The sequence below is a fragment of the Hyperoodon ampullatus genome (assembly GCF_949752795.1).
Source record: "Hyperoodon ampullatus genome assembly, chromosome: 8".
In the NCBI taxonomy this organism is placed as follows: Eukaryota; Metazoa; Chordata; class Mammalia; order Artiodactyla; family Ziphiidae; genus Hyperoodon; species Hyperoodon ampullatus.
In genome coordinates, this window is record NC_136921.1 from 7,141,037 (window position 1) to 7,155,863 (window position 14,827).

At 46.7% G+C, this 14,827-nt stretch overlaps 1 protein-coding gene across 4 annotated transcripts in view; it reads right to left on the reverse strand.

Annotated features, from left to right (window-relative positions):
* Positions 1-1,484: 1,484 nt before the first annotated feature.
* Positions 1,485-14,827, reverse strand: part of ATG16L1 (autophagy related 16 like 1) — a gene marked incomplete at both ends in the record, with an annotated part of 44,287 nt that continues 30,944 nt past the window's right edge. For all 4 annotated transcript variants that reach the window (XM_079709725.1, XM_079709724.1, XM_079709723.1 and 1 more), the window contains 6 exons: positions 1,485-1,578; positions 2,389-2,490; positions 3,341-3,388; positions 3,532-3,681; positions 5,832-5,937; positions 6,204-6,324. In XM_079709725.1, coding sequence (XP_079565851.1) covers positions 1,485-1,578; positions 2,389-2,490; positions 3,341-3,388; positions 3,532-3,681; positions 5,832-5,937; positions 6,204-6,324 — 621 coding nt within the window. The remainder of the gene's footprint in view (positions 1,579-2,388; positions 2,491-3,340; positions 3,389-3,531; positions 3,682-5,831; positions 5,938-6,203; positions 6,325-14,827) is intronic.

A 14,827-nucleotide genomic window follows, 5' to 3' on the forward strand; every position in this document is an offset into this window, starting at 1 on the left:
ACTACCAAGAGGCATGGAGTGTGAAAAGTACATAACAGATTTCTTTTTTATTTACAATCAAGTTCTGTTGGGCAACATAATTAAATAAATAAAAGACATGCCCTGGCCTGTGAATTTCAACTCCCCGCAGCACGAGTTCTCTGAACAGCAAACTGCAAAGGGGAGGAGAGGGCAGGGGAAAGGGGAGAACGGAGCCGCCAACACCATCAGAGGGAGCGCGCAGCCCGTGCTCGCCCTGCTCTAGCCCTCGCTCCCACAGATGTCCAGAGAACAAGTCTGGGAGGAAGAAAATTAAAGTGCGAATGAGTAAGTGATAAAAATATTGGTGTTTCAGTCACTCAAGGAACTAGAATTTTATAAACCAGTAAGATGGTAAAGATAAATGTTTAAAAAAAAAAAACGCATAGGCCAGTTTCTTCCCGGCCTTACTCGCAAGTCCCGAAATCGAAAGACGGCATTCCCATGCTTCCTGGAATGGGCTTCCTGCACTAAAGCACCGAGGGGGTATTGCACATAGGCTTGGCAAAGGGGCAGCGACCCGGAACTACTGGCTCCAGGGTAATACACTGGAGGCCTCCAATCCCACACCAGCAGCAACTGTAACCCCAGCAGAGCCGGGAAGAAGGGGGCGGCCCACCTTCTGAGAAGCTACAGATGACCCGGGAATACAGTCTTTATTCCCGCAGCTCACCCGCTTCTCTGCTACAAGGGTCATGCACTTCTTCTCCTACCCACCGCCAGTTTTTTGTTTTTTTTAAACCAAATTGAGATTTATTTCTTGACCAAGAGATAGATATGTAGAACTGGGGGGTGGGGGGGAGGGAGGAAGGAGTTTTGAAGGACAGTTGCTTTCTAAGAACAGTTTAGGAGACCTAAGGAAATTCCAACAGTGATCAGGTGAGATCAGAGGAAGAGCCTCATGATAAAGACACAGACCGGCAGGGGGGACCACAGTCCCACCATCCCTGTGGGCTACCTGAGGGCAGGGGTAATCCCATCTGGGTTTCTGTGAATCCATGATTAAAGCAAGTTCCCTGGGAAAATGACCCCAAGGTGACAGGACATTCATCAGGCCAGAACCGACTTTGGAAGGATGGGAGAAAGCACAGGGGGAGAAGCAACACCTGGTGCAGGGGGCGTCTGCGGCACCGCCGCCCAGGGAAGAAGCCAGCAGGTGCCTGCGCTCCCCCCCGCTGAGGTATGCAAGATCAGAGCCAGTAGTGTTTCCCACTTGAATCAAGGCAAGAACCCGAACCTCTGCTGAGCGACCGCAGCGTCAGGTTGTTCTCAGTGTTACTCTTTCAGGCCACGGGACCTCAGCCACGACCCTCGGGAGCCCTGCTCAAAGGCAGGCTACTGCGCCCCACGGCTCGAGCTCTTCTCTGGAGGTCAAAGCCACAGCCCAGGCGCCACCTGCCAGGACAGAGCCGTGGGGCCCGCGTGCCCCTCCAGCTTCTGATCCACTCTCTCCTGACGAGGTGCCCTCAGTACTCTGACCACAGCACAGCTTTGCTTCCTTTGTCCACGCTGACGACGTGGGAGCCGGCAGGTGACCAGGCCACGGCGTTGATCGCTGAGCTTCAAAGGGAGAGGTCGGAACATGGGTGAGACGTTTGTGGGCCGAGCGCAGGGCTCCCTCACCATCAGGGCGTCAGGCTTGTCCCAGCGCCCGTTTTACTCGTTGGCGTGGCTCCCACGCACACAGGCGCTTAGAGAGCGAAAGAACTTGGAGGAACCCTGCCTTGATTCTAGGAGGTAGTTTGGAATGAAAGGAGTCAGGCCTTATCAAGTCTACCCTAAGGGAGTAGCTCTGAGTTAAGCAAAGAGCCTCTGACGAGCACCTCAGGGCGACTGGCTGAGGAGCGGGGAAGCATCACCACTGTGAGGGCGGTGAGGGGCGGTCCCGGAGGGCCCTGGGCCTGGGTTCTAAGAGCAGCTGGGCTTGGGGGACACGACAAAGCCGAGAGGAAAAGGGGCCTGGATGAAAGTGAAAAGCACGTGAAAATCGGTGTTTACAAGCAGTCGATTTCCTGAGGAAAGGGGCTTAGAAGGGGGAGGGGGGAGCCAGAGAGGGAGGAGAGCGGTGAAGGGGCGGGAGGAAGCCAGGAGGCGCCACACGACGAGACACAACGTGGGGCTCTAACCCTCTCCAGTGGCCGTACCCTAACTGCTCTAGCTGGACCGGTCTGAAATGTAAATGAGCAGGACGCTGCTGTCTGCTGTCCGGGGAGAAGGGCCCCAGCTTCTCTCCACTAACCTGGCTCACAGTAGAGCGCGTGAGTGGACACTGCCCTCGTGGGGTCGACTCGGGTCCACGCCCGAAGAGGACATGACCCCCGGGATGAAGTCCCAGGCCTGCTCCCCACCTCAGAGGGGCTGACATCTTACCTGTGATGCTTGGAAAGGACCTTCTCCACTTTCCCGGAGAGCACGCTCCAGATGTAGAGAGAGCCCTCGGCCGAGCCCGCTGCCACGTAACTGCCGTCAGGGCTGCAGGACACATAAGACAAGAAACGGCGTCCACCACCCACCCCCAACTCAGCGTCTTCCCGGGCCCCTCCCCAGGAAGTCATGCTTACTCTTCACTTACGAGTCAAACACGTGACCACTCCCATGTACCCAGAAACCAGAAGATGCTCTTCACAACTGCTTTGGCCAAAGACGCTTCACCCTATCATCTGGCCTCACCAGCTAATGAAAAATGGTGCCGCTGCATTACTTCTTGGGGCCACAAGTCCCTAAGCATCTCTCAGACTCAAACATAGCACGTAGGGAGGTCAAAGTCAACCCCCAAATGGTGAAGGGTTTCTTTCAGTTGATGGACTGCCTCGTTATATGGTTCAGTGAAAGCAGAAAAGGAAGGAAGCATCGACTGCAGAGAAGCTTCTCCACGATACTGGCACTGACCATGGCAATGTATTTGGGAGAATAGCCATGCGTGGAAGGGAGAACAGGAAAGGGAAACCACCCCCTCTCCAGAGAGCCTATTCTGCTCTGTTCCGGGGGACACCACCCTTCCCAAAAAGCTCTCGAAGAGTTCTTGTGTAAATGAGTAAAGAGAGGGGAACCTGATATACCCAGAACAAACCAACTAGCCATTATTAGCTTTTGAATTGGGACACATTTTCATGCAATCACAGAAGGGACATTTTAGAAAGGAAGGAAACAGTGACAGTGACCTCTAGGACTTAACGTGCAGCTTCGTTCCTGGACACCTGCGCATGTGGAGGCACTGTACAGATGTAGCTCACTTCCCCAGTGGGAAGATGCCTCTGCTCTAACCTTTGAGGCGAACCACGCTGGGGGCACGGGGTGGGACGGGAGGAGCATCACCACTAACCTGAACACAACTCTCGTCCAGTCGGAGCCGCACTTGAAGCCCGGCGCACTGAAACAGACCACAGGGCACCGTTACCTCCCGAGTCCATGCAAACTTGGGATGTGAGGGCAAGTCAGGCTTCTGGCCTTCTCACAACCCTCCGAAAAATCAGCAAGACTCAAATGAAACCCAACCAGAGTGTCTTCAGTTACCTGAATGTCTGTCTGACAGCATTTATTCGTAGGTCAATAATTTTTAGCAGGTCATCTCGGGAGCAGCTGAGGAGTTCAGTTCTTTCTGGGTTTAAGTCCAGGGCAGTAATCTTTCCCAAGAGCTCCATCTCTTGGACAATACTCTCTGATCTACGAAAAAGATGTAAAGTCTGAGAAAACCTAACACAGAAAGGTCAGAACGTCCCCATTTCAACCAGGATGGCATGCCACGGAGAAAAGGAGGAAGGAGAAAAGGCAACTGAACTAGAATGCAATACTCTTTAAGGATGGTGAAAGTGCTCCTGACCCCACACAAATCATCTCAGCCCTGGCTTTTATTATCTTCCCATCAATCGATTCTATCAGTAGTTGTGAGTACTAGAACTCTAAAACTGATAAGGATTAATTTCCTTGCCTGTTTCTGAAATGATACAGTAACTGCCAATCAGAGCTTCTGATCAGCATGAACTAAGCAGGGCTACTATTTAATTAGTATTACTTCAATTTTATCATTTCAACTTATCCAAAGGGACGTAAACCGCTTTAGCAGGTCCGGGCTGACTTATATGGACAAATGTGTGGACTCTCCAGGCTTCCTGTCATACAAAATAAAGCTCGGGGACCCTCCAACTCATCCTGGTGACTCCAGATTTGGAACTGGGGCACCCTGGCAACCCCTTCTCCTTCCTTTTCTTCTCCCAGCTTTCCTCTGGGCCGCAGTCCACACCCAGGTCTGTGCTCAGCAGTCCTGGGCTGGGCCCTGTTGGTGATACAGCCAACGGAGCTGCAGACCCTTCTGGACTCATTCATTCTGTTGTAAACTTTCGATGAAATGATTTCCCACCTCAAACCATAACCAAGTAAGTGAGTTTATCTTACTGTTGCCGCTCCACCTCCCTGGGACTTGGGGTCTTCATCTATCAAATTAGGGGGGAGACCAGGAGGAGCCTTCTAACATCCAGCTTAGCTCTAAAATTCCTTGCTCCCGGTTCAAATGTCTGCCAACCAGTACACCTGAAACTAATCACCAATCACCTACCTCCTAACCAACTGTCCTCATCCTAACAGGACGCCTGTCCCTTCTACTGCCCCCACCTTGGCCCATCAACAGGACTCCAGCTTTCCTCCCCTTTCTGCCACTCCCCCCTCCTTGGGCAGCTCCCTGTTGCTTCACAGGTGGGCTCTGACTAATCCACTCTCATGTCTTCAAAGTCCTCCTGTGAGGACGTCTCATTTCTTCTCCCAGCCAACCTCTCAAAGCTTCTGTTTTTCCAAACGTCTATCAGAAACCTCAAATTTATGTCCTTTTCTGAACATGTTCACTGCATCCTCTTCCTAAATCTGCCATTTATTCTGCATCTTGCTTTACTTCTCTCCTTCCTCACCCTCCACATCCAACTTGTAACAAACCCCGTCCAAATCCCCCCTCCACTGCCTTGAGTTCAGATCCTCAATGCTTTACTCATTTCCCGCTCCCAGTACACCCTTTAAAACTGCCACCAGGGCTTCCCTGGTGGCCCAGTGGTTGAGAATCCGCCTGCCGATGCAGGGGACACGGGTTCGTGCCCTGGTCCAGGAAGATTCCACATGCCGCGGAGCGGCTGGGCCCGTGAGCCATGGCTGCTGAGCCTGCGTGTCCGGAGCCTGTGCTCTGCAATGGGAGAGGCCACAACAGTGAGAGGCCCACGTATCAGGAAAAAAAAAAAAACAACAAAAAACTGCCACCAATGTCATCTACCGTACTCTCATGAAGCAATCCTTTCCTAAACACCCAACGGCTTATGAGATCAAGGCATCTACCAATGGCGCCCAAAGCCTGCAGCAATCTGGTCCCAACCCAACCTATGAGTCTCATCTGCCCTCGCCTGACTTGCCCTGACAGACTGCCCTGCTCTGGCCTGGAATGTCCCTCAGTGGCTCTTCTGCAACGTGAAGCCTACTCACTTCTCAAGACTCATCTTGAGAGATGGTCCCTAACATCCTTGGACAAGGGCTCCTGGCCCTACTTCAACACACCCTGCAGACTTGTGCGTCTGTCTTCTCGATTACGCTTGAAACCACCTAACAACTTAGTTGTTCATCTGTTTGTAAGTACACAGGGCATGCTCAGAGGTGACTGCTGAGTGTGACCGTCTACTTCAGGGTAAAGAATATCAAACTGGGAAGATCATGTGGACTGGAGCTCATTTCTGCCATTTCCAGGGATTTTAAAAACACAACCCCCACACAAGACACCATCACAGTTCTGCCACATACAGACCCTCCCACCTGCCCCCCCACCAAGCTCCTGAGTGTTTTACCGGATGTCCCAGAAACGAATTTTCTTGTCAAAATGTCCACTCATCACACACTGTTCTGTGCAGACAATATCGTTGCAGCTGGATCCCGCAAATACCGTCTTTATGCCTGAAAGAACACCGAACATGAATAATCAAGCAGAGGCCCCTCTGCGGCTGTGCACATAACATTGCTGCACTCTCACCCTAAGTAATCAGAACTACTTATTTAAATGAAGCTTCAAACTTGAAAAACAGTCACTACATCAGCGCCACTCAACATGAGATTGGACTTTCAAAGTTTGTCACACTAAATGCAGGCTTTAATGTGGAAACAAACACCTCTGAGGTTAATATCTAATCGTTCATAGACACAGAGAGACTGAATTTCCTCACAGACTTTGCTGCGTAGATCCCAGAGTTTGAGGGTCCGGTCGTGACTTCCAGAAACAATACGCGCGTTGTCCAGCAGGAACTTGGCAGACAGCACTTTGCCGCTGTGTCCCGTGAGTGTATGCTAAGGGAGAGAACACAACCAGGGTAAACCTCCGGGGTGCCACACGGGGAGAGTCAGCGGCAAAGTGCCAGGGAGCCAGCTTCTCCAAACACCCTGAGGTCTGGTCAGCAACACTCAGACACAAAAGGATGAGTAGCTCAGGGAAAACACCCAGAAAGCCTATCTTTGGGTATTGCCTGGGGTGAGGTATCAAGAGGAAGAGGATAAACCTCCCACCACCAATAAAACTAAAAAAAAAGGTAATGAAAAAATAAATGAAAGATCCAACACCACAGTACAAATGTCACATGACCACGCCCTCAAAATAAGGGAGGAGCAGGCAGAGGACCTGAACAGACATTTTTTCAGAGAAGACATACAGATGGCCAATGGACACATGAAAAGATGCTCAACATCACCGGGCATCAGGGAAACGCCAATCAAAACCACTGCACACCTGTCAGAACGGCTATTATCAAAAAGACAACAAGTAACAAGTGTTGGTGAGGATGTGGAGAAAAGGGAATCCTCGTATATTGCTGGTGGAAAAGTAAGTTGGTGAAGCCACTATAGAAAACAACATGAAGGGTCCTCAAAAAATTAAAAATAGAAACCCCATACGATCCAGCAATTCTACTTCTGGGTATTTTTCCAAAAAAAACAAAACCACTAATTTGAAAAGATATATGCCCCCTTATTTTCATTGTAACATTAATCACAACAGTCAAGATATGGAAGCAACCTAAGGGTCCAATGATAGACGAATGGATAAAGACATGGTACATATATACAGTGGAATATAAGTCATAAAAAAGAATGAAATCTTGCCCGCTGTGACAACACAGATGAATGTAGAGGGTATTATGCTAAGTGAAATGAGTCAGACAGAGAAACACAAATACCATATGATTTTACTTATACGTGGAAGCTAAAAAACAATCAACACCTTACAGAACAGAAAGAGACTCACAGAGAACAAGGTGGTGGTTGTGTGGGGTGGGAGTGGGGGTCTGAGTGAAAAAGGTGAGAGATGAAGAGGTACAAGCTACCAGCTACAAAGCGGTCACGGGGATAAAGGTACAGCATGGGGAGTACAGTTAATACTGTAGTAACTTTGGTGACAGGTATAACTAGATTTACCACGGTGATCATTTGGTAATGTATAGAAATAACAAATCACTATGTTGCGCACCTGGAACTAACATAGTGTTGTAGGTCAATTCTACTTCAATTAAAAAAAAAAGTATATACAAAAACTGTATAATAGGGCTTCCCTGGTGGCACAGTGGTTGAGAGTCCGCCTGCCGATGCAGGGGACACGGGTTCGTGTCCCGGTCTGAGAAGATCCCACATGCCGCGGAGCCGCTGGGCCCGTGAGCCATGGCTGCTGAGCCTGCGTGTCCGGAGCCTGTGCTCCGCAACAGGAGAGGCCACAACAGTGAGAGGCCCGCGTACCACAAAAAACAAAAAAACAAACAAAAAAAACTGTATAATAAAGTACTCAGTAAAGGCTCTACTACAGAAAGTATACAGAATACAAATAGACAGGATATCCGTACTTAGTCTTATTAGCCAATGAAATGGAAAAGAACAATGTATATACTAACGGTATCTAATATTATTAGATTTGTACTGCCACGTTAATCTTACATGTTATAGAAAAATAACATGTTTGTCTTCTCCCAAGTGTTTAAAAAATACATGTAGAAATTTCCTGAATCTGTATTCTTTATTGAGGCTAGTCACATTTTAAGCTGTTTATTACACAACTTAAAAGGGGCAGGTGGCAATCAGAGGACCTTCTTGAAATAAGCTCTATTACAGATACCGGTCTGTATTGTTTGCAATTTTCTCTAAGTCTGAATTACATCAAATTACAAAATTTTTAAATCTTGGATTTTACCTATGTCTCTGAAAGTCAGTGTCCTATTTAAAGTCAGATTAGACAGGTTCACCAGAGGCATAATTTATCAATATAAAAGGAAACATCAGGGGCTTCCCTGGTGGCGCAGTGGTTAAGAATCTGCCTGCCAATGTAAGGGACATGGGTTTGAGCCCTGGCCCGGGAAGATCCCACATGCCGCGGAACAACTAAGCCCGTGTGCCACAACTACTAAGCCTGCGCTCTAGAGCCCACGAGCCACAAGTACTGAGCCCATGTGCCGCAACTACTGAAGCCCGCACGCGTAGAGACCGTGCTCCACAACAAGAGAAGCCACGACAATGAGAAGCCCGCGCACCGCAACAAAGAGTAGCCCCCGCTCGCTGCAACTAGAGAAAGCCCGCACGCAGCAATGAGGACCCAAAGCAGCCAAAAAAAAAAATTCTTAAAAAAATAAAAGGACACATCAGGACTCTTTAAATAAACAATTAAAACTCCTAGGGGTTTTTCAATCAGAGGTCTCAGCTTGAAATGTCAGATCATAACCACAGACACCAGCATTCCCAACAATCAAATCTTTTCGTGACTAGCTGCGAGATGCCAACCATGGCGTCTTTCCTGGGCTGCCAAGCAACGCAGAACTGGGTCATAACCGAGTGTCAGTGCCCTTTGCCCGCCACAGCACTACTGGAGCCCAATGGGAGAGAGGCGGCTGGGGATGGTGAGGATGCCGCACTTTCCCTACTTTTCAATATGGATCAACATATTTATGTGTGGAAACTTCAAAGGCTCAGAAGATATTCAGGTATTCACTAATGATTTCTTTATAATTTTTTTTTAAAAAGAAAAGGCTTTTTTTGGGGGGGGGGCTGTGCTGCATGGCTTGTGGGACCTTAGTTCCCTGACCAGGAATTGAACCCGGGCCCTCGGCAGCCAAAGTGCAGGGTCCTAACCACTGGAACTCCAGGGAATCTGTCCCCCCCACCCCCCCCCAAAAAGAGCAGCTTTTAAAAGACCCTAATATACTTACTATAACTGTCAACTTACTGGGTTTCAACCCTGACTCCCAAAGCTGAGACCTCACAGTTTAGAGTTAACATTTTAGCAACCAAACTTTCCTCTCTGCTCAGGAGAACAACTCCACTTTAGTACAGGAAGAGAACACTCAGGGCCACATGTACTTCCCCTTTAAGAAGTGTGCACGGATTCCGAGACTCCTTCTTCTCACATTTAAACCTCTCTGAAACTGGAACAGCATCTTACAGTCGCTGCCAGCCAGGTGGCAGCTCTGCTGTGGCTGTGTGACAACCTCCCACTGATCCTTCCGGAAAGATCAAAAAAGTTCCAGCAACAAAGTTTACGCTAAATACAGTATAGGAATAATGCTCAGTATAAATCATTCAATCTGCACAAACGATGGGGAGAGACCAAAAACTTGTGTAGGTACTTCTATTTCATCAAAAAATTCAGTTTTGTGTACATGTACTATTTTCTTTCTTACTATTAATGTAAAAGTAAAATCATGTTTCACAAACATAGGGAGGAAAAGACATTGCCCGCAAATGGGCGATGCAAATGTGCTTGTTTTGCTTACTCTAAATGCACGTTAATATTCTCATATATTTCATGTGAAAACACCCCTACAAATTTATCCACTGCACTTTTAACTTCATAGCACAAGCAGTTTTTCATGTGACAGGAAAATACAAGGGCTTTGGGGTCACGCTGTTTGGCGCCTGAACGCCCTGGCTCTCTAACGTCTGTAAAAGACTAACATCTTCCTCACACTGTTTAGGAGGGTGACCCATGCACAAGGCCCATGGCTGACTGCATTCTTTCTCTTCCTTTCTGCACCACCCTCCTTAAGAGTTTCTGTAATTACTCTATAATAGCTAAACAGTCTCCAAGCAATGAGATTACAATCTAATAGAAATTTCCTTGGCTAGCAGACACCTACATCCCTTTAAAAGTTTCATGATCACAAATGATGCTGCAATGAACATCTATGAGTACCCGGCTTTCTTCTGACTTACTTCCTGGAATGAAACTGTTGGATTAATGGACTAAAGGAAAGGAATGTTTTTATTTCCTGGCTTTTCACATGTGTTACCTTGCTTTCAAAAAAGTCTGGATTTCTGCTTATTTTGTTCTTGGTGGAAACCCAGCCTGACCGGCCCTGCCTGAGGCTGGCTAGTTTCATCTCCATGCTCTCAGTGGTATGGAATTCAGCCTCCTGCAAGCATTCACTTTTATCACATAAAAACTGATTTTTAAGTCATTTTAAGTGGATCAGATTTATTTGAAATTCTTTTACCCATACAGTGTTTTTGAATTTATTCTTAATAGTTAATATTTAACTTCTAACACTACTTTAAGGCTTTTATCTTCCTCTTTAAGAGACGGGGCATGGGTTTTGATGTCACAGCAGCCTGAGTCTCCGAATGGGAAGGCTTAGAGCTCTCTTCCCTCAGGCTCTGCACTGGCTCCTTGGTGCTGCAGGGCAGACCCTAAGGGCCACCCACCATGTAGCAGCTACCATTAACACCAACCAAAGACAAGTGACCTCAGAAAAATGCAGAACATGATAAGGAGGTTTCTGAAATAAAAACCATCATCTGAAAGCAAGTCCTCACTGAGGCCACTTCTCCACACCAGCGTTACAGAAGTGAGCAGGATGGCTTCTTCAGCCCAGTTCCTCAGTTTTGCAGTAATCTTTTACAAGTTTTTTTTTAATTTAAAAAATTTTTTATTTTATTTATTTATTTTTGTCTGTGCTGGGTCTTCGTTGCTGTGCGCGGGCTTTCTCTAGTTGCGGAGAACGGGGGCTACTCTTTGTTGCGGTGCGAGGGCTTTTCTCACTGCAGTGGATTCTCTTGTTGCAGAGCACGGGGTCTAGGCACGTGGGCTTCAGTAGTTGTGGCATATGGGAGTAGTTGTGGCTCGAAGGCTCTAGAGCACAGGCTCAGTAGTTGTGGCACACGGGCTTAGTTGCTCTGCGGCATGTGGGATCTTCCCGGACCAGGGCTCGAACCCGTGTCCCTTGCATTGGCAGGTGGATTCTTAACCACTGCGCCACCAGGGAAGTCCCTATATTTTTAAGGGAGTCGAAAACACCCTGTATTGAAAGGAGTCCTCTGGAATGGGCCCCTCTCAACACCAGACTATTTCTAGGACAGCTTTACTAAAAGGATTTAAAGCAAGTACTTGACCAGCCACTCCTGCATTCTGGTCTCACCCAACACCACGCACCTCAAGTTGAGGAGACAATGACCAGGGCTTGGATCTTGAGTTTCAGAACATGGATGCCCATCTATGTCCTCCAACATCCTCTGTAAATGAGGGTCTTGGTAGAAGCCAGAGCCTCCTAGACAGGGAGACTACTTACTTCCTGGGCCCTGGTAAGGGTTCATGTGGTTTCTGTGGGAATGGATAACCTGTTAAAAGGGCCTCCTGATCTCCTTCACACATTTACCAAGTGATAGCACACAGCTGTGAGCAGAAGAGAGGCCCTCTAAGCCAGCTGGTCCAGCAAAGGAGGCTACAGCCCTGGCACCAGCCCCTGGCTCGTCAGCACCCACAGCTTGGTCCTCCAGCACCCTCTCCAGTGAGACTCAGCCCACCTTTGCAAACCAGCTCACTTGAAAACAGTTACCAACATTATGACCTCTGTCACCCAGGTCTACCTCCGCCTCCAGGGCCTTCTTACTTCAGGCCTAAAAGCTAATGCTTACCTGTTGAGAACTTTTCTACCAATTAAAAATATCCTGCTCGGAACCAACATGGCAGAGTAGAAGGACATGCTCTCACTCCCTCTTGCGAGAACACCAGAATCACAACTAGCTGCTGGACAGTCACTGACAGAAAGACACTGGAACTCACCAAAAAAGGTACCCCACATCCAAAGACAAAGGAGAGGCCACAATGAGACAGTAGGAGGGGCACAATGACAGTAAAATCAAATCCCATAACTACTGGGTGGGTGACTCACAGACTGGAAAACACATACCACAGAAGTGCACCCACTGGAGTGAAGGTTCTGAGCCCCGCGTCAGGTTCCAAAACTGGGGGTCCGGCAACGGGAGGAGGAATTCCTAGAGAATCAGACTTTGAAGAGCAACAGTCAGCTCTACCCTCCACCAGTCCCTCCCATTAGGAAACTTGCACAAGCCTCTTAGATAGCCTCATCCACCAGAGGGCAGACAGCAGAAGCAAGAAGAACTACATTCCTGCAGCCTGTGGAACAAAAACCACATTCACAGAAAGACAGACAAGATGAAAAGGCAGAGGGCTATGTACCAGATAAAGGAACAAGATAAAACCCCAGAAAAACAATTAAATGAAGTGGAGATAGGCAACCTTCCAGAAAAAGAATTCAGAATAATGATAGTGAAGATGATCCAGGACCTCGAAAAAGAATGGAGGCAAAGATCGAGAAGATGCAAGAAATGTTTAACAAAGACCTAGAAGAATTAAAGAACAAACAAACAGAGATGATCAATACAATAATTGAAATGAAAACTACACTAGAAGGAATCAATAGCAGAAGAACTGAGGCAGAAGAACGGATAAGTGACCTGGAAGACAGAATGGTAGAATTCACTGCTGTGGAACAGAATAAAGAAAAAAGAATGAAAAGAAATGAAGACAGCCTAAAAGACCTCTGGGACAACATTAAATGCAAAACATTAGCATTATAGGGGTCCCAGAAGGAGAAGAGAGAAAGGACCTGAGAAAATACATGAAGAGATTATAGTTGAAAACTTCCCTAACATGGGAAAGGAAATAGCCACCCAAGTCCAGGAAGCACAGAGTCCCAGGCAGGATAAACCCAAGGAGAAACACACTGAGACACATAGTAATCAAACTGGCAAAAATTAAAGAAAAATAAAAATTATTGAAAGCAGCAAGGGAAAAACAACAAATAACATACAAGGGAACTCCCATAAGGTTAACAGCTGATTTCTCAGCAGAAACTATACAAGCAAGAAAGGAGTGGTATGATATACTTAAAGTGATGAAAGGGAAGAGCCTACAACCAAGGTTACTCTACCCAGCAAGGATCTCATTCAGACTCGACTGAGAAATCAAAAGGTTTACAAACAAGCAAAAGCTAAGAAAATTCAGCACCAGCAAACCAGCTCTACAACAAATGCTAAAGGAACTTCTCTAAGTGGGAAACACAAGAGAAGAAAAGGACCTACAAAAACAAACCCAAAACAATTAAGAAAATGGTCATAGGAACATACATATCGATAATTACCTTAAACATGAATGGATTAAATGCTCCAACCAAAAGACACAGGCTTGCTGAATGGATACAAAAACAAGACCCATCTATATGCTGTCTACAAGAGACCCAGTTCAGGGGCTTCCCTGGTGGTGCAGTGGTTGAGAGTCCGCCTGCTGATGCAGGGGACACGGGTTCGTGCCCCAGTCCGGGAAGAGCCCACATGCCGCGGAGCGGCTGGGCCCGTGAGCTGTGGCCGCTGAGCTCGCGCGTCCGGAGCCTGTGCTCCGCAACGGGAGAGGCCACAAGAGTGAGAGGCCCGCGTACAGCAAAAAAAAACAGACCCACTTCAGACCCAGGGACACATACAGATTGAAAGTGAGGGCATGGAAAAGGATATTCCATGGAAATGGAAATCAAAAGAAAGCTGAGTAGCAATACTCATATCAGATAAAATAGACTTTAAAATAATGTTACAAGAGACAAGGAAGGACGCTACATATTGATCAAGGGATCAATCCAAGAAGAAGGTATAACAATTATAAATATATATGCACCCAACATAGGAGCACCTCAATATATAAGGCAATTGCTAACAGCTATAAAACAGGAAATCGACCGTAACACAATAATAGTGCGGGACTTTAACACCTCACTTACACCAATGGACAAATCATCCAAAATGAAAATAAGTAAAGAAACAGAAGCTTTAAATGACACAACACACCAGATAGATTTGTTATTCATAGGATATTCCATTCAAAAACAGCAGAGTACACTTTCTTCTCAAGTGCGCACAGAACATTCTCCAGGATAGATCACATCTTGGGTCACAAATCAAGCCTCAGTAAATTTAAGAAAACTGAAATCATATCAAGCATCTTTTCTGACCACAACGTTATGATTTTAGAAATTAATTACAGGGGAAAAAACGTAAAAAACACAAACACATGGAGGCTAAACAATACGTTACTAAATAACCAAGAGATCACTGAAGAAATCAAAATATACCTAGAGACAAATGACAATGAAAACACGACGATCCAAAACCTATGGGATGCAGCAAAAGCAGTTCTAAGAGGGAAGTTTATAGCTATACAAGCCTACATCAAGAATCAAGAAAAATCTCAAATACACAATCTAACCTTACACCTAAAGGAACTAGAGAAAGAAGAACAAACAAAACCCAAAGTTAGCAGAAGGAAAAAAATCATAAAGATCAGAGCAGAAATAAATGAAATAGAAACAAAGAAGACAATAGCAAAGATCAATAAAACTAAAAACTGGTTCTTTGAGAAGATAAACAAAATTGATAAACCATTAGTCAGACTCATCAAGAAAAGAGGGAGAGGACTCAAATCAATAAAATTAGAAATGAAAAAGGAGAAGTTACAACAGAACCACAGAAATACAAA